This window comes from Asterias amurensis, chromosome 9 (assembly GCF_032118995.1).
Source record: "Asterias amurensis chromosome 9, ASM3211899v1".
NCBI lineage: Eukaryota > Metazoa > Echinodermata > Asteroidea > Forcipulatida > Asteriidae > Asterias > Asterias amurensis.
Genome location: NC_092656.1, coordinates 17972297 through 18000207, shown reverse-complemented (window position 1 = coordinate 18000207; position 27911 = coordinate 17972297). Strand labels below are relative to the sequence as shown.

General features: G+C 38.6%; 1 protein-coding gene across 2 annotated transcripts in view; it reads right to left on the bottom strand.

Moving 5' to 3' along the window:
* LOC139942165 (protein mono-ADP-ribosyltransferase PARP12-like) overlaps positions 1-27911 on the bottom strand; it is a 38148-nt gene that overhangs the window by 9169 nt on the left and 1068 nt on the right. The window contains exons 1-7 of one of the 2 annotated variants that reach the window (XM_071938902.1): positions 23570-23805; positions 18358-18597; positions 17496-17715; positions 14064-14170; positions 11730-11916; positions 10345-10427; positions 9267-9492 (exon numbers count right to left, since the gene is read on the bottom strand). In XM_071938902.1, the coding sequence (XP_071795003.1) occupies positions 9267-9492; positions 10345-10427; positions 11730-11916; positions 14064-14170; positions 17496-17715; positions 18358-18587 (1053 nt within the window). In that variant the 5' untranslated portion in view covers positions 18588-18597; positions 23570-23805. Of the gene's footprint in view, positions 1-9266; positions 9493-10344; positions 10428-11729; positions 11917-14063; positions 14171-17495; positions 17716-18357; positions 18598-23569; positions 23806-27911 lie in introns of those variants that run through there. The other variant, XM_071938903.1, reaches the window with a different exon arrangement.

Genomic DNA, 27911 nt, shown 5'->3' with positions numbered 1-27911 from the left:
GTGATGTGCCTATTTTTACTGTTTAAACCAACCTTGGTGGCATAATCAAGATTTAAATTGAACAAAGACATCTCATAATTGCTGAGAGCTAGCTGTGATGTGCCTATTTTTACTGTTTAAACCAACCCTGGTGGCACAATCAAGATTTGAATTGAACAAAGACATCTCATAATTGCTGAGAGCTAGCTGTGATGTACCCATATTTACTGTTGAAACCAACCCTGGTGGCACAATCAAGATTTGAATTGAACGAAGACATCTCATAATTGCTGAGAGCTAGTGATGTGCTTATTTTTACTGTTTAAACCAACCTTGGTGGCATAATAGGGTTTAATGCGTAACGCAGTAAACCGATTTAACACCAGGAAATATGCATAATTATAGTCAGGTTGCACAGTCGGGGCTATAAGCGATTGGGATTGTCAGGGCGCATTCAGACGTGGTTCCATTGTTCTTTTCAACCAACCAAAGCAATGCATTTGGGGAAAGGGTGCTTGTCTTTCTGGGAACCGTCATTGAATATTCTGCCACCGAGGAGTTAAGATAGATTGTATAGTTCCTCAAAATTCGGTACCTTCTTGGCAACTCGCTGGAAGTGGGAACCGCATCGAAGAAATCCAAGTGATACCTGATGAGGAGGGCGAAGATGGGCGGCTACAGAGAGTGGTGAAGCCGATGGCTTACTAGCCGGGCCAATCGGGCGAGTCGCTACATTTTCAGACCTAATGCTGGGGCAAGTACAGCCCCAACACTAACGCTAGTAGGTAACACGAGTACCGTGAATACGGAAAGGTTTCAAACATCTAGTATGTATAAAGGGCCAATAATTGCGAACATCCCTTAGATTAAGTCAGGATATTTCATGGCCTTCACACGTAACTCGGGGTATAATGGACCAACATTCTCAAAGCATGAGTACAGGTACACAAGGACAAGAAAGGGCGGACAATCATAATTTTTCTGGCAGCTTGCCGTTTAATATGAAAGTTAGTCAGAGCTTGTGTCAGTCAGGCCAATCAGGAATAAGTAAGCCTAGTAGTTTAGTGTACAACTTGGCAAACTCTAGTCAATATTCAGGGTATTCCATACATAACAGGGATGGGGCATGTAGTAGGTTAGGAGGGACATCATCTTCAATAGAACTGGGTGGTGCCCAACTTTCAAATGCAGGGTGCAAAATAAGTACAGTAGGGAGCAGTTGCATGTGGGGGTCCATTGATTGCACAGCGGGCTCTTGAAGCATACCGATGGCGGATAACATGCAGCATATGAATTAACCATCAACTCCCTTTAATCCATTGATATCGGTTTGTAGCGAATTGGGCGAGGGCCTACCGCTAACCTTAAAATTTTTAAGATTATTCATAGCGAGTTTGTGGATTTTGCTGTGATCTTATAAAGAAGAGTGACCCTATAGTAGTACAAATAGCCTACCGCTAACCTTAAAATTTTTAAGATTATTCATAGCGAGTTTGTGGATTTCGCTGTGATCTTATAAAGCAGAGTGACCCTATATTAGTACAAATAGCGGTCAAGACACAATAATTCTTGCTGGCTGTAAACGAGGGGGGTTTTATAATATGGAAAGATAATAAACACAGGCGTCCAATTACTTCTATCTGTCTATACATTACATGGACCTCTGCATTTTTTGACTTATGTAGCAGTGTATTTGCGAGCTCATCTCCATAGAACACATAGAATTATTGAAATAGTGTCAGATCGTACGCACAGAGAGCAGCAGCTCGTCCAATAAGGGGGGATGGCGCACTTTTAGAATGAGGCAGCAATTAACACCAGTTAGATCATGGGCATAATTGGCGATGAATTATGGGCATTGCACGTCACAGCACCATGTGTTAATCAAGCTCTAGAACAAAGTGTACATAAAGAATAGAAGGGCAATACCAAGTTTCATTATGACCTTTCGGAATGATTGATCATTATTAGGCACTAAATGGCCAGCTTCCATAAATCAAGGGGTAGCCTATTGCATAATATTAAAATTAAAGACCTTTGCATCTTCTTCCATTTGTACATACGTATCTGGTATTTCATATGTTTAATGAATAGGGTGGTATAGATGGCCTTAGCTTTCGATCCAAACCGGACCTAGTTCAGAGGCATAAAACAAGTACAAACAAATACATATCCATTCATAGAAAAAGAGAGGGGAAATGGATTAAAGGAAGAAAGAAGCGGGAAAGAAAGAAGCGGGAAAGAAAGAAGCGGGAAAATAACAGCCAATCAAAGTTTCTATTTCAGAAACAATTGGTGGCTATGAACCAATACGAGTAGAGTGGCGAGGACAAAGGAGGTTTCATATGAAAGGATGGATTACTGGACCATAAAAGTGGTAAATGCATTGTTCGTTAACAATGCAGGGAAACATGAAAGGGTAGAATTAGAGAACAAGTTGCATCATGATGCAATTAACAATGGTCAATTAATAGAGAAAAGCAAGATCAAAAGTACGATGGTATTAAAAATAGGTATGAGGGACCTGTGGAAAAAAGAAGGGGGTTACTTACATGAGATAGTTATAGTAACAAATATATAGGACAACTTTAAAAAATTTATTTATACTTGAGTTACAGAATATAAACAACATTATAGTTCTCAAGCAGAAGTGAAGTGGGGGTAACGGGAAGTTATTTAACACCAGTGTTTATGTTTAGTCCAAAGGGCTTGACTGTCTTGAGTTGGTGAATCCAGTGTGATTCTCTATGCTTGCAGTTATATTTCATATGTTCATAAATTGCACAAATGGGAGGATCCCACGGGTAGTTTCATTGTTTCTAAGATGAAAGAGGATTGTAGACGCTTGGACCCTCGGCAAGATTCAAGATGTTCCATTACATTTCCAGTGCTGAGCAGTCTGGTTAGTTTTTACCGCCAGTCTGCAAAATATTGAATTATTCGGTTGGGTCCTGAGGCGAATTAGAATAAATCTGCTTTATACTTGTTAAGTATAAAGAGTTACACGGTTCAATGGTTTGGCGGGAACATTGAATAGGACTGGGTGCGGTACCCAGGGTAAGGCTTATCTGGCTATGCTATCAATATACACATTAAAGCTTTGTTAATTTAGTCTTTTTTTAGTCGTTATATAGTTTAAGTATCATCGGTAACAGTAGCAGCTACCATAGCTTAGCAGGGAGGTCAGTACTAGCTTGAACCTGAAAGCGTTGATTTGCATAGATCAGGTGTACGTTTCCAATATCGGTTGGTTTTTCGTATCTGGCGGTCAACACAGCACTGATGTTCCATGGCAATGACACGTTGTGTCGTAAAAATGTCGGTACAAAATGTAACGAACAATGGAGGCGGGCTAAACCGTAAAGCTTACGTATTTGAACAACAAAGGCGCATGATTAAAAATTATCAGTTGATCCGGTTATTCAAGTTACAGGGTGTAATTATTGTCAGTGAAGACGAAAATTTGGTCGTTACAAAAAGTAACAAACATTATAATGTGGGACTAAACGTACAGAGTATGTACATGAGATGAGAAGACGCATGATTAAAAATGATCGAGTGATCCGGTTATTCAAGTTACAGGGTGTAATTATTGGCAGTGAAGATAACAATTCGTAAAGTGGTTACAAAAAGTAACCCATTATAATGTTGGATTAAAATGTAACAGAGCATACACATGAAATGACAAGATGCATGATTAAAAATAGGTTCAATTACAGGGTGTAATTTTTACAGTGAAGACAAAAATGTTCGATGCAAACGTAGAAGAGTGTGAAGATGAAAAGAGAAGATGAATGATTAAAAAGGAATCAGTTGCTCCGGTTGCAGCATAGCTTGCAGACATCTTCATCCGGTTGCAGCATAGCTTGCAGACATACCATATTTGACCTATATGACCTTTATTAAAGTAGCATAGTTAATGTTTAAAGTATAATCAGCATATGAAGCTCTGCTGTTAAAAGCAGCATTCTTGGTTGCCCTTTCGGTTATTCTGAGGGTGAGTGAGTTTACAACTCACGATGGCAAATTCCCGGGCGTTGCGTATTGGTGATATTTCCTTTAATCAGGAAGGGAATTTGCAAGTAGTTCTAAGATATTCAAAAACGGATCAAGTGGGTAAAGTTCAATCATTTCTATTGACAGGAATGCCAATACTTCACCGTTTGTACATTGAGGGGGGACCCTATGTCAGCCAGACAAGTTAATCACATCTTAAAGTAGGGATTAAGGCCTTCAGGTAAACCCCACACCCTTTTCAGTTCATAGTTGCAGGATATGTTTGGGGTTCGGGAGGAACAAATCAAAAGTATGGGGAGATGGAAGTCTGGAGCACTTGAATCCTACATTAGGCCAGACTTAATGTTTTCAATTGTCTAAAAGGGGGTAGCTTGTAGCAAGGTCATAAATAAGCAGTGTAGACAACCGCTTCTTTAATTAGCATATTGCCGTTTAAGATAAATAATCATTTACAAGATTGGTGAATGTTGAGTTGGTTGTTAACAAATTGTGTACAACATTTTCAACTACATACAAGACTTTGACAAGATAAAATATTGGTCAGAACAGATTACCCAGGCTGTTTTTCTTTGAATTTGTTTTTATACAGATGTTTATCGGGGACAGTATCATTCGCCACAGTAGCGGCACAGTGGTGGTACAGTGACATGGAAAGGCGTGTCTGGGGCACGCCTGGACGGCTGGGACTAGGCTCAGGAGATACGGCAAAAGGCGAGGTCCCGACGCCAATAGTGTTACATCTAAGGACCAAAGATATCTTGAAGGAAAATTCGGGACAGATAACACATAGGGTAAAAGGGAGCCTAAAGATGTTCATCAATCCGATGCAAGAACGTGGGTACCGGGACAGTATCATTCGCCACAGCAGCGGCACGGTGGAGGTACAGTGACATGGAAAGGCGTGTCTGGGGCACGCCTGGACGGCTGGGACTAGGCTCAGGAGACTCCTGGCAAAAGGCGAGGTCCCGACGACAATAGTGTTACATATAAGGACCAAAGATATCGTGAAGGAAAATTCGGGACAGATAAGACATAGGGTAACAGGGAGCCTAAAGATGTTCATCAATCCGAAGCAAGAACGTGGATACCGGGACAGTATCATTCGCCACAGCAGCGACACAGTGGTGGTACAGTGACATGGAAAGACGTGTCTGGGGCACGCCTGGACGGCTGGTACTAGGCTCAGGAGATACCTGGCAAAAGGCGAGGTCCCGACGACAATAGTGTTATATCTAGGGACCAAAGATATCTTGAAGGAAAGTTCGGGACAGAGTAGACATAGGCCGTAAAGAGAGCCTAAAGGTAATTAGGAACATCCTACCCAACACACGGTTAATTTAGTCAGACATTTTGTTAAGGGTGAAGTATCAAGGTAAAGTTAATGGAGGGCAGAAAAACGCTGCACTTGGGATTTAAATATGTATGCAAAGAAGATACTTCGGGAGATGCAAAACGCACCTGTTATAAAACACCCCCATCTCATTAACCCTTCCCGGAAGGTGCGTACTGGCAAGACATGATTCATTTGGTTCCATCAAAATTTATCAGACGGGTTGACACTCGGAGAAAGTTTTGTTAAAAAAAAAAAAAAAAAAAAAAAAAAAAAAGGGGGGGGGGTGTTTGGGCAAATTTTTATATCAAAATTTGCTTTGGCGGTAAGTTTAGGTTGTTCCTATAAACAAGAAGCTAATATAGGCATAGCCTGTGAGGAAGTGGTAAATTAATTTATGTGAATTGATATGGATAAATATGGTGGTAATAAAATGATGTGATTGTATATAAAGAAGTAGATTAATTTGGTACCTTCTTGGCAACTCGCTGGAAATGGGAACCTCATTGACCCGGAGTTTTCTCCAGTCAATGAGTGCATTTATAATTATAATAATTGTAATTAGTCTGGTACCTTCTTTGGCAAATCGCCGAGAAGTGGGAACCTTTGCGGATTGGAAATTTACCGTTCGCAAAGTGAGGGATTGGGACCCTTTGCGAATTGGTCGCAAAGTGTATTATAAGGGGAACTGGTATACTTCTTTATGAGTGTGGATATCACTGGATGGAATTAAATAAAGGGAAATCCCTTATATTATTATGAATTGGCGTTTTACCACCGAATTCAGAGTACGGAATAAATTAACTCTTGGCAGAGTTCACTACAACAACAAATCCTTGTGTCTGTGTATATTTATCAGGTGGTAATAGGGTTTAATGCGTAAGGCAGTAAACCGATTTAACACCAGGAAATATGCATAATTATAGTCAGGTTGCACAGTCGGGGCTATAAGCGATTGGGATTGTCAGGGCGCATTCAGACGTGGTTCCATTGTTCTTTTCAACCAACCAAAGCAATGCATTTGGGGAAAGGGTGCTTGTCTTTCTGGGAACCGTCATTGAATATTCTGCCAACGAGGAGTTAAGATAGATTGTATAGTTTCGCAAAATTCCCTCCCTCCCTCCCTGGGGTTAATGGAAAGGTCAGGGTATTACGGAATACGTGGTACAGATTGATATGACTGATAATCTTACAACTTACACTTAAAGCGGTAAGTTTAGGTTGTTCCTATAAATAAGAAGCTAATAGGCATTGTAGCCTGTGAGGAAGTGGTAAATTAATTTATGTGAATTGATATGGATAAATATGGTGGTAATAAAATGATGTGATTGTATATAAAGAAGTAGATCAATTTGGTACCTTCTTGGCAACTCGCTGGAAGTGGGAACCTCATTGACCCGGAGTTTTCTCCAGTCAATGAGTGCATTTATAATTATAATAATTGTAATTGGTCTGGTACCTTCTTTGGCAAATCGCCGAGAAGTGGGAACCTTTGCGGATTGGAAATTTACCGTTCGCAAAGTGAGGGATTGGGACCCTTTGCGAATTGGTCGCAAAGTGTATTATAAGGGGAACTGGTATACTTCTTTATGAGTGTGGATATCACTGGATGGAATTAAATAAAGGGAAATCCCTTATATTATTATGAATTGGCGTTTTACCACCGAATTCAGAGTACGGAATACATTAACTCTTGGCAGAGTTCACTACAACAACAAATCCTTGTGTCTGTGTATATTTATCAGGTGGTAATCAAGATTTGAATTGAACAAAGACATCTCATAATTGCTGAGAGCTAGCTGTGATGTGCCTATTTTTACTGTTTAAACCTACCCTGGTGGCATAATCAAGATTTAAATTGAACAAAGACATCTCATAATGGCTGAGAGCTAGCTGTGATGTGCCTATTTTTACTGTTTAAACCAACCCTGGTGGCACAATCAAGATTTGAATTGAACAAAGACATCTCATAATTGCTGAGAGCTAGCTGTGATGTGCCTATTTTTACTGTTTAAACCAACCCTGGTGGCACAATCAAGATTTGAATTGAACAAAGACATCTCATAATGGCTGAGAGCTAGCTGTGATGTGCCTATTTTTACTGTTTAAACCAACCCTGGTGGCATAATCAAGATTTGAATTGAACGAAGACATCTCATAATGGCTGAGAGCTAGCTGTGATGTGCCTATTTTTACTGTTTAAACCAACCCTGGTGGCACAATCAAGATTTGAATTGAACAAAGACATCTCATAATTGCTGAGAGCTAGCTGTGATGTGCCTATTTTTACTGTTTAAACCAACCTTGGTGGCATAATCAAGATTTGAATTGAACGAAGACATTTCATAATGGCTGAGAGCTAGCTGTGATGTGCCTATTTTTACTGTTTAAACCAACCCTGGTGGCACAATCAAGATTTGAATTGAACAAAGACATCTCATAATTGCTGAGAGCTAGCTGTGATGTGCCTATTTTTACTGTTTAAACCAACCTTAGTGGCATAATCAAGATTTAAATTGAACAAAGACATCTCATAATTGCTGAGAGCTAGCTGTGATGTGCCTATTTTTACTGTTTAAACCAACCTTAGTGGCATAATCAAGATTTGAATTGAACAAAGACATCTCATACTCAAATCTTTCACTGTGTGTTTTGATATTTTTGTTGAGGTATCAATAAATAACAATTATAATATTAATATATGATTTGAGGCATTGAATGGTGAGGTATCAATAGGCCTACAGGATCGTAATTAACTGTACTAACGCAGAGTCAGTTCTTGAAATTTGATCTCAATGTTTCGACTAGCTTGCATAGAACATAAGACTTTTTTTTCCTTAGGCTGTGTACAAATCGTGCCTGCAGGAAGTCCAGGCTCTGTGGTTCTTTTGTAAACATGTGATGTCACAGGTCACATCGTCTATATTTTGTGGCACAAAGTTGTGTCTGTGTATTTTGATAGCTTTCCGTATAATATCCCTTGTATACGAATGTCTCTCATCAGGGGTGCGTTCCACTCGCGCAAACGTTGCCAACAGTTGCGCACGTTCGCCAACAATTTCAAGTGGAACGAGTTGTTCGCCGCCACCGTTGGCGAACGTTGGCAACTTTAGGCGAACATAGTTCTGAGGTGTTGGCGCGTGATTTTTAAAGTGGCGTACAAGCTTACGGTATTATTCCTTGTTACAAACATAATTACATTGTATTTTCGGTGGATGATAATGCAGATTTGGAATAACAAAGTCAATTAGTTGATGTAATGATGTCAAAAAGAGGACTATTGCAGCAAAATAAAGTGAAAAAAAAAAATATGTATGGTGCGCGCCATCTTCATTTCAGGGCGCCGCCATATTGACATCGCGTATACGCACCAATCGTTCAAAAGATAAAAAACGGTTGCGCGAACAGTTGCGAGTCGTTTGCGCGAGTGGAACGCACCCCAGGCATGCCAGGTGCTATGATTCAAGCCTGATCCCAATCTATGACATGGTCCAAACCAGTGGAGTGTTTGACAATGGGAGATTTGTCATACTCCCCTCTCTGGCCTTGTGCTTTATGTTCTTTCAGCCTGGTAATGAAACCTCTCTAGCAGTCAGGCAGGGGTTTATAGAATTCCTTGTTCTTGTGGTAAAGTGTAATTGGCGAGACTGGTAAGGGGGTGACTTTGTAAGGAGGTGACTTTGTAAGGGGGTGACTTTGTAAGGGGTTGAATTTTTGCAAGGGGGTGAACTGGTAAGGTAGTGACTTTGTGAGGGGGTGACTTTGTAAGGGGATGATGTTTTACAGGGTGACTTTGTAAGGGGGTGACTTTGTATCAAGGATTATATTGAAGGAAGACCTCTCATACTGGGTGGGAGTGTTTAAACTCAACCCTGATTGCATAATCAAAGTTAAAGTTCATTTGTTTCAAGGTTTATTTTCATTTAAGGATTTCATTTACCTCACTCTTGTCTTGTTTTTCCTCAGGTGCTTCTCCAAGGGAAGTAAGTCTTCTTCGTTGGATCTTATTTTCTCCATCCATGTGACCCTGAATCATGGAAACCAGTTCTTGTATAGTCTTGTTTCTTGCATCAACCTCATGTTTCTGCCAGACTTTCAAAGCGTTTGGATTTTTAAGATCATGTGAGAATTTGCACTCATCCTTGCATTCTCCTCTAACAAATGATCTAAAAAGAGAAAGACACAATGCCTAAAATCTTACACACTTTGAAGTTTGTAAAACAACCAACACACCCCAGCAAAACATAAAAAAAAAATGAAAATCGGCCATGTTTTGCTCTCTTTTGCAATTTTCTAAATATCTTTCAGGGCCTTGGCACAAATGCAGGCAACTCTGCAATGCATGCAAAATAACCCTAATGAGCAGTTAACTATAAAGTGTCTTAATAATTCAGAAACTCATGAAGATCGAGACACCACAGCCCTGTTTGAGGTTTGTCAGAATTTGAAAATTATTTGGGTTTGATCAAAGAAAAATGTACAAATTTTGAAGTGATTAGTATAAACTTGATTAAAGCCATTGGACCCTTTCGGTAAACAGTGTTGTCCAAGGCCCACACTTTTGTGTACCACAACTTCTATATCAAATAACAAACCTGTGAAAATTTAGGCTCAATCGGTCATCGGAGTCGGGAGAAAACAACGGAAAAACCCACCCATGTTTCCGCGCGTTTCGCCGTGTCATGACATGTGTTTAAAATAAATCCGTAATTCTCGTTAACGAGAATTTATATTGTTTTACCGTTTTCTCAAAAAGTGAAGCATTTCATGGACTAATATTTCAAGAGAAGTCTTTCACCATTACCTTCTGTAAACCCTGTAAATTATTTGTAAATCTGTGAACTTTTTTTTTTTTTCTGTACCGAAAGGGTCCAATGGCTTTAAGTAATTAACTTGATTGAATTTCCTCTTACATGTAGGTAGGACCAATACAAATTGAATTGAATTGAATTGAATGACATTGGGTGTGGCCTTCCTTTTTTCTATACGACCCAATAGATAAAAGTAACTATACCTACCTACAGACATGTAAAAAGGGACAGGTGTCTCCTTTTTTGCAGGATCTCCGGTTGTAATGTATACAGATGTCTGGGAGACGAGCCTGTTTAGAATAACATATGCAAGGAATGATTAAAGGAACACGTTGCCTTGGATTGGTCGAGTTGGTCTTTGAAAAGCGTTTGTTATAATATGCATATGGGTAGAAAGATGCTGTAAAAATAGAATACAATGATCCACACAAACATGCCTCGAAATTGCACGGTTTTCCTTTTACCTCGTCGACTAACACGGTCGGCCATTCATGGGAGTCACGGTCGGCCAAATTTTTGACTCTCATAAATGGCCGACCGTGTTAGTCGACGAGGTAAAAGGAAAACCACGCAATTTCGAGGCAAACTTGTGTGGATCATTGTATTCTACTTTTAAATTATCTTTCTAACCATATGCATTTTATAACAAACGGTTACAAACGCTTTTTTATAGACCCACTCGTCCGATCCAAGGCAACGTGTTCCTTTAATCGTCTTCATTATAAAAGATAGACTTGGTTTTGGAGTGGGGGATGTGGGGGGGGGGGGGGCAAGCCAGATATGCTTTTATTTTGGAAGGGGGACTCTAGAGGAGGCCACCATCTTCTTATGTTATTGATAGCTGTAATAGTATTTTTTCTAACTAAATACTATCAGAAATAACTCACTAGGAAACAACATGCTGGGCTTCTCAAATCGTGTTGTCATAAACTCTCCGTGTGTCAGTAACATAATCCTAACATGTGAGACTGTTTACAGCTACCTAGAAACCATCCAGTTGCAGGAGCTGCCAACTGAGGGCGTGATCCTGATAGTTCACTACATGAGATAACACAAGCAGCAACTTCCTCTTTTTTCTTTTTAAAAATATTTTTATGAGCACAATTAAGTTTAATTGTTAGCAGTTAGTGTCGAAGTCTTATACAGTGCACGTCTACCAACAAGGTTTTGAATGTGCTTAGTATATATACATTTTTTCTGAAAGATAAATTAAGTGTCACGACTGGGACTCAAACCCACACTCTGCTGATCAGAAACACCAGAGTTAATGCATTGCCCTAACCACTCGACCACGACACTTCCACACTGGCAGTACAAACTTGTCTAGCCGTGTCGTACGTGCAAGTGCTGTAGGCCGTGCTGATGGAATGCTGGCAGCACAAGTTTGTTTAAAAAAAGACATGAGAAAACCATTGTCTCTCGAAGAATCAGACATGCAAAATCCCCGTTATCTTGTTCAATCCTGCAACGTATACGCACGTCTTGCAGAAAAAAGGTGCATATATAAATAGTGTTATAGGTTCATTAGATTGAGACTCAAAGGAAAGAGGCAATGACTACTTGACTTGTTGTATACCTAATTGTATACCTACTTGCTTCTCCATCACCTCTACAGGTTCTATTTGCTTCTTCTCCCGGACCATGCGAAGCAACTCTCCTGGACTCATTGAGGCAGCATTGATACCATACTCTTCCCATACACTTATTGGCTGATTATCTTTGACATCATGTGAGTATCGACACTTTGTGTTGAATTTGCAATCTCCTGTAATGTAATGACTGAAAAAAAATAATGCAATAGACACTTGTTACTCATTGATTCCATCCTCACCTGAAAGTCCACGACCCCACACTTTAGCCCTTTTCACACGGCCAAAATGTAGCCAGGGTCCCTTGTTACAAAATTTACAAGCGTGGATTGTTTATTTGTTATCACCGTGTGTGACTGATTTTGTGAGCTTTCCCACTGCTAAGTTAAACTAGACAGCGAAGCTGCCATGGCGAGCTGCCGATCGCCAGATAGAACCAATGACTGACAGAAAAACCAATCATTTGATCAACTGATGGTCACAGGGGTGGAGACATTGACAAGTATGAAGTTAAGACCATTTAAGGTTTTCATCTTTTCATATTATCTACATGTAAGCAGCAATATTTGATTGAAGTTTTAAATCTGTACATCATTGCAATAAAGAGTGATGACCATTTAAAGGGACACGTTGCCTTGGATCGGACGAGTTGGCAGTATAAAAAGCATTTGTAACCATTTGTTATAAAATGCATATATTATGGTTGGAAAGATGTTTTAAAAGTAGAGTACAATGATCCACACGAATTTGCCTCGAAAATGTGTGGTTTTCCTTTTGCTTTGCGAACTAACACGGTTGGCTATTTATGGGAATAAAAAATTCGACTCCCATAAATGGCCAACCGTGTTAGTCGACAAGGTAAAAGGAAAATCATGCAATTTTGAGGCATATTTGTGTGGATCATTGTAGTTTACTTTTAAAACATCTTTCCAACCATATGCATTTTATAGCAAACAGTTACAAGCGCTTTTCAAAGACCACCTCGACCGGCCCAAGGCAACAGGTTCCTTTAAGGTTTTCATTGTTTTAGCTCATTCAACTTGAACCAGTGATAAACTCTTTAAGTTTTATATTTTCGTGTGAAGCTTCACGCAAGAAGTAATATTTGATTGAAGTTTCAAGTCAGAACATCGGTGCAATAAGGAGTTTTGACCATTTAAGGTTTTCATTGTTTCAGCTCATTCAACTGGAACCATTGATGCACTCTTTGAATTTAATCTTTTCATATGTATCTATACGACAGAAGCAATGTATTAAGTTTCAAGTCAGTACATCGTTGCAATAAGAAGTTATGACCATTTAAGGTTTTCATTGTTTCAGCTCATTCAAAAAATGACTGACAAGTATATATAACAATCTCACTTGGGCTTGTACATACCAAAAACAACTCAACTCAAAGACTGAAACTTAAACCAAAAACTTTAACATTTCCACTGAGTGCAGACGGCCGGACGGACGGACAAAATCGGTAGAAACACTTGCAGTAAGTTTGACAAACATTTTCACCCTTAAAACAGCAACATTTTGAGCATTAGGTATCTAAGAAATTGCAGGACAACTTGATCAAAACCTTAGTGAATTGAGTTAGAGTGCAACTTCTTATATAGGCCAGACATAAAACAAGAATCCAGAATGTTTTATTGTCTCCTGTCTGCTTGGTTACACATCCATTTAAATTTGTGAAGTAAACCAGGGAAAAAGAACTTGTCTTGCTCTTAAAGCCATTGGACCCTTTCGGTAAACAGTGTTGTCCAAGGCCCACACTTTGTGTACCACAACTTCTATATCAAATAACAAACCTGTGAAAATTTAGGCTCAATCGGTCATCGGAGTCGGGAGAAAACAACGGAAAAACCCACCCTTGTTTCCGCGCGTTTCTCCGTGTCATGACATGTGTTTAAAATAAATCCGTAATTCTCGATAACGAGAATTTATATTGTTTTGCTGTTTTCTCCAAAAGTACAGCATTTCATGGAATAATATTTCAAGAGAAGTCTTTCACCATTGCCTTCTGTAAACCCTGTAAGTTATTTGTAAGTCTGTGAACTTTTATTTTTTTTTCTGAACCGAAAGGGTCCAATGGCTTTAATGTAAAGGCACAGTAAACAATAACATGACAGAGAATCATGCCTGTACACCATTATCATGATGCCTCCATCTTGGTGATGTTCGTTGTATAGAAAAACAATAATGAATGCTAATAATCATTTTGCAAATAGGAAACAGACTATTTTGTTCTTCCAGCCTCTGTTTGGTAACATTGGTAATGGGCGAATTTAAAGATGGCTGCAACATGATAGAGATCCATTGCCCTTTGCATTTGTAAAGTTAACTTACCGACAAATGTGCAGAAATCTACACTTGTTTGCATCATCACATCCCTTGGTATTGTAGAACTTGCATACATCTGGTACAGTGATATCAGGCCAGCTTAGCTTTAATATCTGCAATTCAGAGTAAAGCACAAGGAGAGCCACAGAAACAATGAACACCAATGTATTGATGTGAGTTAAAACATGGACAACAAGAATGGTGTGTTGACAACATAAATGCCCTGCTAAGATTGGAATTGCTACACCAAGTTCTTTTCGAGTTATTGTTTTAGCCATAATGAGCTTAATATTTATCTGAGGGGGCCTAAAAACAATAGGCTTCTGGGGGATCCCAAGACCAATCCACAAACCAAGTTTGAAGTTGATTCGCCAAATCCTTCTTGAGATATTGCTCGGACAAGGATGATGTGCACACACCCACACACCCAAGTGTGTAAACACCTGCAATCGGGGACCCTCCTTTGTTCAACTCTTTGTGATAGCAACCTGGGACCACAATGATTTCCTTTGTGATAGCAACCGTGGACCTGATGTCCCTTTTGTTATAGGTCCCCGGTTTGAATGTGGATACCTACCCACACACACACTACCATGCATACACAGGGAAGGACAAGGCAAACACTGTAATGCCCCTTCGGCTTACTTCGCCGGTGGCGCATAAAAATGAGTAAGTCAGAACATTAAAAAAAAAACAGACTGGTCTTCGAACAAAACATTAGGTCAAGGTTTATTTCAAAAAATTGAACATTGGACACTTTCGGTAAACAGTATTGTCCAAAGGCCCACACTTTGTGTATCACAACCAATATAAAAAATAACAAACCTGTGAAAATTTAGGCTCAATCGGTCATCGAAGTCGGGAGAAAATAATGGGGAAAACCCACCCTTGTTTCTGCACATTTCACTGTGTCATGACATGTGTTTAAAATAAATCCGTAATTCTGGACCACGAGAATTGATAATTGTTTTAATGTTTTCTCGAAAAGTATTGCATTTCATGGAATAATATTTCAAGAAAAGTCTTTCACTATTACCTTCAGTAAACCCTGTAAGTTATTTGTAAATCTGTGATTTTTATTTTTTTTTTTCTGTGCCGAAAGTGTATAATGGCTTTAAAACCTAGATGCCAAATTACAATTGAATTTATAGAGAGGAACACATTATAACAATACGTTACAAAGGAAATATTTCTGATCTTAACAAATCACCAGAAATCAACATGCAGAATGCAGATGTTAAACTATAAACATAAAATGTAATAAATTTTTGTTCAATAAAATTTAAATAAAGTTTATCGGAGTGGGACTCGAACCAACGACCTCCGGATTAACGTGCCTGCTGTCTACCTAGTGAGCTACATGTCCCTATGTTGGCACTTGGCAGTGTCCATATAAATATTTGTCAATATCTTTGTTTAGGAGTGCCAGTCAGAAGCCATACATTGGTTAATTCTGCAGTGAAGCCAGGGATCACACCAAAATGGCAATACAACCTGGGAAGTTGCAGCCAGGGGATCGACCTGAGGGGATGCAACTTTTTTTATAGGGTGCGTTCGTTTATCTTCCCTGGGTCAACCCCGGTGTGTTTTTTTTTCTTTCCCAGGACGAACATGGGTAATTATCTGCACACGTTCGTCCTGGAAAAAGAAAACGCCACACAAACGCTAAACGAACGCACCCATAGATTTTAAGTAGTATGAACCAAAAGGGAAACTGACTCAATTAATTTTAAATGATTTTTTTTACTGTAGTGTGACTCGAACCAATGACCTCTGAATTAAAGGCACTGTACACTACTGATAATTACACAAAAAAGATTGTAGCACAAAAACTAAGTGGTAACGAGTGACAGAGAGCTTTTGATATAAAATATTGGCAGAAACGGCTCACTCTGAAGTGAAGTAGTTTTTTAGTGAGACTTCAGCAAAAGCATTTTATTATGAATCTGGAAGCACACAAAGTTATGTAACAAGTGTGTTTTTTCTGTCATTTTTCTCTTGCAACTTAGATGACCAATTGAGTTAACATTTCCACAGACTTGTTAATGCATACTATGTTGGGAAACACCAATTGTGAATACTGGTTTTTGACAATTACCAAATGTGTTCAGTTACCAACCAACATTAAACTAACACCATTTGTTAAAACAAGTCCAGTCTATATCTTACCCAAAATTCATTTTGGAGACCTATCCCCTTCATGGTTTGCCAACATTTTGAAATTGGGGGATATTTCTCACTTTCGGTTGCCACAGCAATGCAAAAGAACTTTTGATCTGTAATATTTGTTAGCGCCACTCAAATCCCATTTGGTTTTTGCTTATTATGTGTTGCTGAGAATCTATATAATCATAAAACGCAGACAACTTAATGGGATCATATTGGCGCGTGGATCTCTAGACGACGCAAAATCGCCCGAAATAGGCAGTAGTGTAGTTTCATATGACCGTTGACCTTTGTTATATTGGTGGGCCAACATGGTCCCAATTATTTTTCAATTGAAATCTGTTTAGGAACACTCAACTTAACCAAATACAAGAAAACATTGATGGGATCTTGTTGGCATAGATACTTACAGTGATGAAAAAAGTGAATGTTGTGCCAATTTAGGCCAAAATGTGTGGAATGACAATACTTTAGAAAATTTTCACAAAATCTTTTGACATGCAAGTTGCAGAGATCCCAAGATTCTTTTTTCATTTGTCATTAGATGAAAACTGTTCCAATACCCAGTTGCCATAAAAACAATTTTTTGTTGTTGGCGCGCGAAGTTACGGAGGTGCGAAAATGCAATATATTGGTAAAATTTGAACTTTGACCTCTATTATCTCTCTGCGCCAACGAGATCCCACGCACTTTGCACTTAAATTTGTTTTAGGGATGCAAGCTCTTTCATTTGAACTTGTTCAATAACATGGGATCTTATAGGCGCGCTGAGTTATGAGGCGTTGAAAATGGCACGAGGGCACTGTTCATCAAAGGTTCAGGTGCGCGTAACATGATGCGCCAACGAGATCCCAATTTTTTTTTTTTACTTTTGTTATAAGCCCAACTGGAGGTTTCAAAAAATGTTTTACTTTTGTTGGGATGACCTTGGCGCACATTTTTGTGTTTACAGGGAATGTACTATTCGTTTCTCGAGGGCTTTTAGGCCGAAACTTTGATAACTGGTAACTCCAAAACCGAAAGCGTCAGCAAACTAAAATTTTGGATTTTTTCGTTTGGTATGATGATGTATCACTCTAATTTTTTAGAAGAAGATCTGAGAACCCATGAATCAATACTTGGTACACTCTTACAGGCAGGGACTCTTAAGTGTCTTGCTCAGGGACACAAGTGTCACAACCTGGATTCGAACCCACACTCTGCTGAACAGAAGCATCAGAGCTTGAGCTCGGTGCTCTTATCCACTCGGCCACGACACCAAATATTATTTACCTGCATTACATGCGTATCCTGAAGGTGGTCCAATCCGTTCAACCTCATGACTCTCTCATTGTGTGGTACACCCCAGAGCTGATGTGGCCAGAAACACTTCCTACCACGCTTACATCCCACTGAGATAAAGTGCTGACAGAGATGAAAATCATAACAACCTTGACAGCCATTACTACTCTTGGGGTCGAACTGATCACACAAAACTGCATCCGTCTTTATCCTGTATAGAAAGCCAAAATTGCACAATAATGGTAATCCTTAAAGGTACCTGGGGTGGATTTCACAAAGAGTTAGGACTAGTCTTATCTCCAGTTAGGACCAGTTACATGTGCTAACTTAGGACTATCCATGCAATTTGTATATCTCCTAGGACTAGTCTTAAGTTAGGACCAGTCCTAACTCTTTGTGAAATCGACCCCTGGACACTATTGGTTTTTGCACAAAATAATTGTTAGCATAAACACTGAGTGAACGAAACGTCGAGTTTAAACCAACAGTTCTTTTCATAAGCACCCCAACTCATTGAGAGATAATCATACACGTTGTTAATGCAAACTTTTCCATACATTGTTTTCCCACCATGCAAAGTTTCAAGTTCTCACTCAAATATTTTAACTTGATTTCTTGAACTATTCTCTCGCAACTTCAAAGACCAATTGAGTTTAGATTTTCACAGGTTTATTTTGTGCATATGTCGAGAAACACAAAGTGAGAAGACTGGTCTTTGACAATTAATAAATGTTTCAGTGTCTTTAAAAACAACATGAAACTTTTCTATTAAACATAAACACCCTTCCCATCCAACCCTCCCTTCCCCCAATTAAAAGGGAAAAGAAATGGGGAAACCAGCAATCTGTAGTACCTGACCGTGCACTTATCATGTTTGGCATCTTCGTCCAGTCTGAACATTTTGTGAGGAGACTCCTTTAAGAATCTTTGAAGAGAGGTCAATGACATTTCCAGCATCACGTTGTCATGGTCCATGGCATCCTTCAGAGCAATCAGGTCGAGGCTTCCCCCTGATATACACAGACGCTTTGATACCCATTGTTCTAGATTTATTGGATGAGATGGCATCATTGTTGAGGCCATCTTGCTTCCCCTGTAATAATGTATCAAATATAAATCTCAAATGGTTACCCATGACGTCACACTATTTCATCTTACCACAAAAAACTCAAAAAAATCCTCAATCCAGCTAAAACTCCTGACAATACTCATTCAACTTGTACAAATTGCCAGTGGGGCAACTTTGTTGGGGTGACATTGGTGTGCTTGCAGGTAGGGGGCAACTTTGTTTTTCTGCTCGACTGGGCCCCTGTCTTTATCCGCAAGGATCAGGTGGGGATAAAGACAGGTACCTGCTATTCAGAGCCAGTGATTCCCATGGATAAAATGATATCATTGGATAAACTTGCAGTGACATGAGCTTTCCATTGATGCCCAAAACATTACGTTCCTACTGCGTTTGCCATAGAATGTGACTGTATCTGTATGTGAAATAATATCGAAGTCTTATATAGCGCACGTATCTACCAAACAAGGTACTCAAGAAGGCGCTGAGTATATACAAACTCTCAGAAAGATAGGTAATTGCAGTGATGAATTCTGAGACCCAATTATTTAGCACCTTATAAGGGTGCTAGGTGCTACGGCGCATTAAGCAGCCACAACCAGGAACACCGGGGCGAACCCCTTCTCTTTTCGATAAGTGCACTGGGTTCTTTTACATGCATTACACAACACATGGGACCAACGGCTTTACGTCCCATCCGAAGGACGAAGCTATGGTTTTAAAAGTGTCTTGCTCAAGGACACAGTGTCACGGCTGGGGATTCGAACCCACATTCTGCTGATCAGAAACACCAGAGTTTGAATTCGGTGCTCTTAACCGCTTGGCCTGAACACTTCCATGAATGTAGGACCAAGGTGCACAGACGAAACATACGCTGGCTGGAGATCGATCTTTGGCAATATGAACAAGCCTCGAAGTGTGATGTCAGACGTTCAGGCTAAGGATTTGTAAACACAACAAGCAGCACAAAAAACGTAATAATATGTTGCACCGCCAATGCATGTTGTGATAGCGTAACCCTCCTCCCACGCCGTTCAGAAGAGGGTTACGTTTGCAACGTGCTAAATGCATCCACGGTGATTTTTAGGTGTTTGGCCAACAGCCGAACAACTATTGTTATTGTTCTGTTATTTTGGTTTTTTTTTCCTCGTGTTCTTCTTTCCCTGCGAACCTTCTCCAGCAATTTTAAACAAAAGTAAAGCTTGTACAAACTTAAAACTTACTATGTACATAGGCAATAGTTAGTAGATGAAACCGCCACTTTTTTGGAATGATGACGTCATTGATAAAGTCATGGCAAGGTTTTTAAAGTTGAAAAACGACATTTGCTTTTCACCGTATCTCAACGAATATGAATGCTATGATGTTCATACTTGGGCATCGGATAGATAAAGACTTGGACAACATTTGGAAAGTTAACGCAAAAATCGTATGACCTTAACTTCCGGTCGTTACCCTGGGTCAAAGTTCGCCTTCGCATTTTTTCATCAAAAAACAACTTTTGAGCTTTAAAACAAAAGTAAAACTTGTACAAACTTAAAACTTACTGTGTCCATAGGTAATAGTGATTAGATGAAACCGCCACTTTTTTGGAATGATGACGTCATTGATGATGTCATGACAGGGTTTTTAATGTTAAAAAATGACCATTTGCTTATTGCTGTATCTCAACGATTCTAACAGCTATGATGTTCATACTTAGGCATCAGATAGTTTAAGACTTAAGCAACATTTGAAAAGTTTACGCCAAAATCATACGACCTTAACTTCTGGGTCGTTACCATGGGTCAAAGTTCGCCTTCGTGTTTTTTATTCGTGTTTTTTTCATAAAAAAACAACTTTTGAGTTTTTAAACAAAAGTAAAGCTTGTATAAACTTAAAACGTACTATGTACATAGGCACTAGTGAGTTGATGTAACCGCCACTTTTTTGGAATGATGACGTCATGACAGGGTTTTTAATGTTGAAAAATTACCATTTGCTTATTGCTGTATCTCAACGAATATAAAAGCTATGATGTTCATACTTGGGCATCGGATAGATAAAGACTTGGACAATATTTGAAAAGTTAACGCCAAAATCGTACGACCTTAACTTCCGGGTCGTTACCCTGGGTCAAAGTTCGCCTTCGTGTATTTTACATCAAAAAACAACTTTTGAGATGTTAAACAAAAGTAAAGCTCGTACAAACTTAAAACTTACTATGTTCATAGGCAATAGTGAGTGGAAGAAACCGCCATATTTTGGGAATGATGGCGTCATTGATGACGTCATGACAGGGTTTTTAATTTTGAAAAATGACCATTTGCTTGTTGCTGTATCTCAACATATAGAAAAGCTATGATGTTCATATTACAGCATCGGATAGATAAAGACTTGGACAACATTTGAACAATTAACACTAAAATCGTACGACCTTAACTTCTGGGTCGCTACCCTGGGTCAAAGTTCGCCTTCGTGTTTTTTTTTTTCATCAAAAAACAACTTTTGAGCTTTTAAACAAAAGTAAAGCTTGTACAATCTTAAAACTTACTATGTCCATAGGCACTAGTGAGTAGATGAAAACGCCACTTTTTTGGAATAATGACGTCATTGAGGACGTCATGACAAGGTTTTTTAAATTGAAAAATTACCATTTGCTTGTTGCTGTATCTCAACAAATATAAAAGCTATGATGTTCATACTTATGCATTAGATAGATAAAGACTTTTCCAATATGCGAAAAGTTAACGCCAAAATTGTACGACCTTAACTTCCGGGTCGTTACCCTGGGTCAAAGTTCATCTTCATATTTTGTTTCATCAAAAAACAACTTTTGAGCTTATCTACGCCATAACTCAAGATTGAGATCGATTTGAACCTTGAAACTCAACAGATAGTTGAACCTTCAAAATGACGTCATCGGGTAATAGATAACAATAAAACAACGTTTAAAATTTGTAAAAATCATATGGCACGAAAGTTTTTGGGGGAATTCTCAACAGCGTTCTCTTTTTGCCCACCAAAGAGGGCGCTGTTGATTATCAAATCTGTGTACAGCATCCAGTGCAGGGGTGAGCTAGATTTTTAAAGGGCTTTCATAAGTTGCAAACAAAAAAACTGATGCCAATCTCACACAAACATATTGCATTTGTGAAGAAACAAGGCGTTCAAAAGTGTGATACAAGTTTAACTATAAAATAACGACACATTGTATAAAAAACATCTTTATGGTTCAATGTTTTTGAACTACGTCATCACGTAACGTCCAACTGAACACCGTGATTTTGTAATTAACAAAAAACACTATGTCTAGTTATGTATGAATTCGTACTTAATTTCCCTTTTTTAATTATCCTCACGGTATAAAGTGGGGTTACATGTATGGTCACTTATTGGACTTAATTTCCCTTGTTTTAAATCGAACAGTCCTTCTGACATGTCCAATGAGCAGTGACAATGATCGAATGATTTGAGCATTGCACAACTTACTACCCAAACACAAATACAACTGGAAAATGGAACATGGCGTTTCCTTGACATTTATTTTTTAAAGCCTTTAAAAGAAGTTTTCACTTAGAATGCCTTTTTTCTAGCAACCCTTCTTGTTTTAGGTGAGATTATAATTAATATTCATAAATGCCTCAGACATTTTCGCTATTCCTATTGGTGGAGAGCGCGTCACGTGGGTGTGTATAAACCTTTGTTTATGACCGGTAAAATAGGTTCATGGGCGTGACAGGCGAGCTTGCACCTGTTCTTATAAGACAGTTTCTTCATTCCTGTTGGTCGAGAGCAACGGCTTAAACAGTTGTGCCACATCACGCGATACGCGCGATGTGCACAGCATTCCCTTATAAGGAGTTGTTTACCCAATGGCGGCGGAGGGCTTTACCATTTCATAGCTGGGGGGGTGTTGTGTTGAAAGAAATCATTGAATAATTAAAGTTTTTGCAATTATTTTGCTTTTTGACCAAAAGTCTTGATGTTTTTTGACCGAAAGGTATTTATGAATGGGAATCAAAGTGTGTTGAATCGGTTTTCAACTAGTGGTTGAAACCTGTCGAGGCCTGGTTCTTTATAATTACCTCGACTTCGTCTCGGTAAAATTATCAAGAACCACGCCTCGTTGGGATTTAACCACTAGTTAAAAACCTCTTCACCACACATTGATTCCCTTAGTAATTTTAAGTGGATAAATTGCCTTCAAAGAAAACTGTTCGTTATTGCTTGATTAAAGCCATTATACACCTTCGGAACAGAAAACAAATTAAAAGTTAAGGATTTACAAATAACTTACAGGGTTTACGGAAGGTAATTGTACAAGACTTCTCTTGAAATATTATTCCATAAAATGCTTTACTTTTTGAGAAATCATTAAAACAATTATCAATTCTCGACAACGAGAATTACGGATTATAATAAACACATGTCATGACACGGCGAAACGTGCGGAAACAAGGGTGGGTTTTCCCGTTATTTTCTCCCGAATCCGATGACCGATTGTAAATTTTCACAGGTTTGTTATTTTATATAAATGTTGTGATGCACGGGTGTGGGCCTTTGGACAATACTGTTTACCGAAAGTGTCCAATGGCTTTAAGACCAGAAAATAAATATCTATCAATGACCATTTTAACAACGCCATGAACGTAAAGCATTTCAGAGGTTCAAAATGTTTGACCCTGTAGGACGATGGTGGTAGCACTAATTTAATGAAGCTGGGATGAAACTTCTGTTCTACACTATGACTACAGTAGTAGGCCTACAGGTAAATTATATTTACAATTACATACATGATACATCTTCATTCACAGTGAATAAGATTCATGTCATGGCCCCCCAAAAATAATCTTCAAACAAAAGGTAGGCCCCTGGCCAGGCCTGGGCTGGCTGTGTGTAAACATAGTGTAACCAAAATTCGAAACCCATTAATAAATTATAATTTTATCTTAATTAAATAAATATTAATCGATTCGAGCTGTTCCAAGAACTAAGAACCAACCAAAGGTATACTTGCCTTGTCAGTTACGTGACGGAAGTGCAGAACAATTCTGACGCAGTTCCTTTTGCGAGTTTTTACAATTGCACATCGTCGATTGCGAAGGTCGGGGAATTTCGGTAGGTGTGGTGGTTATTTATGGCTGATGCGCACACATAAGCACGGACAAAATGGGGAATCCCCGAGTAAAACTTTATTGCGCATGTACGTAACAATAGTGTGGTGCATGCAGTGGTGTGTGTAGCTAACCGGGTATTTATATTAGAACGCTTTAACTATGGGGCGCCGTTTGTCCATTAATTGTTTGACAATTTTAAGGCATGTTTTTACCATGGTTTACAGCAATTAGATGTAAACCATAAAAACTGTTGCCACATCCTGTTATGGTTTACATACCAGTAAAGTATTTGTTGTGTCTAAGTTTATGGTTTACAAACCATGAACATACAAAAAACATTTACAAATCGTGGTTCATAAACCAAGAAAATTTACGCATCTTAAAAACATGGTTTATAAACCATAAAAAATAAAGCATCAAATTCATGGTTTACAAATCATGGTTTACAAACCATGAAAATTGAGACATCTAAAAACATGGTTTACAAACCATGAAAATTTAAGATAAAAATCGTGGTTTACAAATCATGGTTTATAAACCATAACAAATGAACCATAAAATCATGGTTTGTGACAATGGTTTATAAACCATGAAAATCGAGACTTCTTAAAAAACATGGTTTATAAACCATGAAAATTGAGACTTCTTAAAAAACATGGTTTATAAACCATGAAAATTTACACATCTCAAAAACGTTGTTTGTAAACCATAAAAAAAGTGCACTTACAAATCATGGTTTACAAACCATAAAAAATGTGCACTACAGAAATCATGGTTTATAAACCATAAAAACGTGCACTCAAAAATCATGGTTTATAAACCATAAAAACGTGCACTCACAAATCATGGTTTACAAACCATAAAAAATGTGCACTCAAAAATCATGGTTTATAAACCATAAAAACGTGCACTCACAAATCATGGTTTACAAACCATAAAAAATGTGCACTCAAAAATCATGGTTTATAAACCATAAAAACGTGCACTCACAAATCAAGGGTTTACAAACCATAAAAAACGTGCACTCACAAATCATGGTTTACAAACCATAAAAAATGTGCACTCAGAAATCATGGTTTATAAACCATAAAAACGTGCACTCACAAATCATGGTTTACAAACCATAAAAAATGTGCACTCAGAAATCATGGTTTATAAACCATAAAAACGTGCACTCAAAAATCATGGTTAATAAACCATAAAAACGTGCACTCACAAATCATGGTTTACAAACCATAAAAAAGTTGCGTACACAAATCATGGTTTACAAACCATAAAATTCTATTACGATCGTCTCTAAAACCTCCTTCCCAACTCTGATCGGTTCCCATTTCACCCCCATTTCCCCCCATGCCACATGCGAGCCAGCAATATGCAATTCCCCGTGTGTGTAAATGCTGTGATCAATGCACCGTGTGTGTAATGCTGATGCAATAATTATGGTGGCCCTGAAGGGACATCGCATATCGTAAACGTGTGCGCATACGTATGCAATGTCGTGAAACAATTCGCGAATATGTGCGCACACGAATGCAATGTCGTGAAACAAATCGCAAATATGTGCGCACACGTATGCAATCTCGTGAACCAAATCGTGAATATGTGCGCACACGAATGCGATTTGTTTTGCAATGTCGTGAATTTTATTGCATACCATGTTGCATACCATTAGGATGATGTCATAGTTGTGGATAATTTGTTACCGAACTAGGGAGTACTGTGGCGCTACAGCAGGCTCCCTCTGTAAAGCATGTGTATACCCAGGAACTTGGCACCAGGCCAAGGAAGACCACCCGCCTCGCTTGCCTCACAACAAAGACTACTGCTGCAATGACTACCGCTTATCTCACTGTTGGAAAGAAACCCCCCAGATTATTAGATATTTTATTCAAAGGTATGCAACATGGTATGCAAAAAAATTCACGACATCGCAAATAATATTCACAGACGTGTGCGCACATATTCGCGAATTGTTTCACGACATTGCATACGTGTGCGCACATATTTGCGAATTGTTTCACGATATTGCATACGTGTGCGCACATATTCGCGAATTGTTTCACGACATTGCATTCGTGTGCGCACATATTTGCGAATTGTTTCACGACATTGCATACGTATGCGCACACGTTTACGATATGCGATGTCCCTTCAGGGCCACCATAATTATTGCATCAGCATTACACACACGGTGCATTGATCACAGCATTGACACACACGGTGAATTGCTATTGCTGGCTCGCACGTGGCATGGGGGGAAATGGGGGTGAAATGGGAACCGATCAGAGTTGGGAAGGAGGTTTTAGAGACGATCGTAATAGAATTTTATGGTTTGTAAACCATGATTTGTGTACGCAGCTTTTCTATGGTTTGTAAACCATGATTTGTGTGAGTGCACATTTTTTTAATGGTTTGTAAACCATGATTTGTGAGTGCACGTTTTCATGGTTTATAAACCATGGTTTGTGAGTGGAGTTTTTTTATGGTTTGTAAACCATGATTTGTGAGTGCACGTTTTTATGGTTTGTAAACCATGATTTGTGAGTGCACGTTTTTATGGTTTATAAACCATGATTTGTGAGTGCACATTTTTTATGGTTTGTAAACCATGATTTGTGAGTGCACGTTTTTATGGTTTGTAAACCATGATTTGTGAGTGCACGTTTTTATGGTTTATAAACCATGATTTGTGAGTGCACATTTTTTATGGTTTGTAAACCATGATTTGTGAGTGCACGTTTTTATGGTTTATAAACCATGGTTTGTGAGTGGAGTTTTTTTATGGTTTGTAAACCATGATTTGTGAGTGCACGTTTTTATGGTTTATAAACCATGATTTGTGAGTGCACGTTTTTATGGTTTATAAACCATGATTTGTGAGTGCACATTTTTTATGGTTTGTAAACCATGATTTGTGAGTGCACGTTTTTATGGTTTATAAACCATGATTTTTGAGTGCACGTTTTTATGGGTTATAAACCATGATTTCTGTAGTGCACATTTTTTATGGTTTGTAAACCATGATTTGTGAGTGCACATTTTTATGGTTTGTAAACCATGATTTGTAAGTGCACTTTTTTTTATGGTTTACAAACAACGTTTTTGAGATGTGTAAATTTTCATGGTTTATAAACCATGTTTTTTAAGAAGTCTCAATTTTCATGGTTTATAAACCATGTTTTTTAAGAAGTCTCGATTTTCATGGTTTACAAACCATTGTCACAAACCATGATTTTATGGTTCATTTGTTATGGTTTATAAACCATGATTTGTAAACCACGATTTTTATCTTAAATTTTCATGGTTTATAAACCATGTTTTTAGATGTCTCAATTTTCTTGGTTTGTAAACCATGATTTCTAAACCATGAATTTGATGCTTCATTTTCTATGGTTTATAAACCATGTTTTTAAGATGCGTAAATTTTCTTGGTTTATGAACCACGATTTGTAAATGTTTTTTGTATGTTCATGGTTTGTAAACCATAAACTTAGACACAACAAATACTTTACTGGTATGTAAACCATAACAGGATGTGGCAACAGTTTTTATGGTTTACATCTAATTGCTGTAAACCATGGTAAAAACATGCCTTAAAATTGTCAAACAATTAATGGACAAACGGCGCCCCATATTTAACAACACACCCGCTATGTGGTAAATAATATCTTACTGTTTCACACTTTTCTCTTTCTTCACATTAATGCTACCGTTACCAATGTATGTACACTAGTCCTTCTTAAACTTCCAATGACAGTAGCTTTGACGAGTGAGCATAAACCATCGATCGCAAGAGCACTGCAGACCGCGACCAGCAAACCGCCACTTCTAAACTATCTAGGTGCGCAAGGCGGGTACCATACAGAGAGTACATCGACTATAGGGTGTACTTGTGTACTTCCTAGAAACTATAATATAAGGCTACCCTGCTCTGTGAGCCTTGTAGGGGTCTCATATTTAGGGCCCCCTTAACGCTATACGTTTTTCAAACCAGCGTTGATGGGTGAAAGTTTTACGACCGTTAGCCAGCCAGAACTGTAGTTTCCTGTGTACTGTATCCTCCGCTTACCAGTTTTCACGCTAGTATGCCTTTTTCTTTGAATTGGGAAAAAAATAATGATGCCATATATCAACCGATGCCCTAATTATCTTCATTTGTTAATATGAAGTATGCAAACATATTTACAACTTGATGGACATTGAAATGTTCACACCACACACCGATCTTCGATGACTTCAACT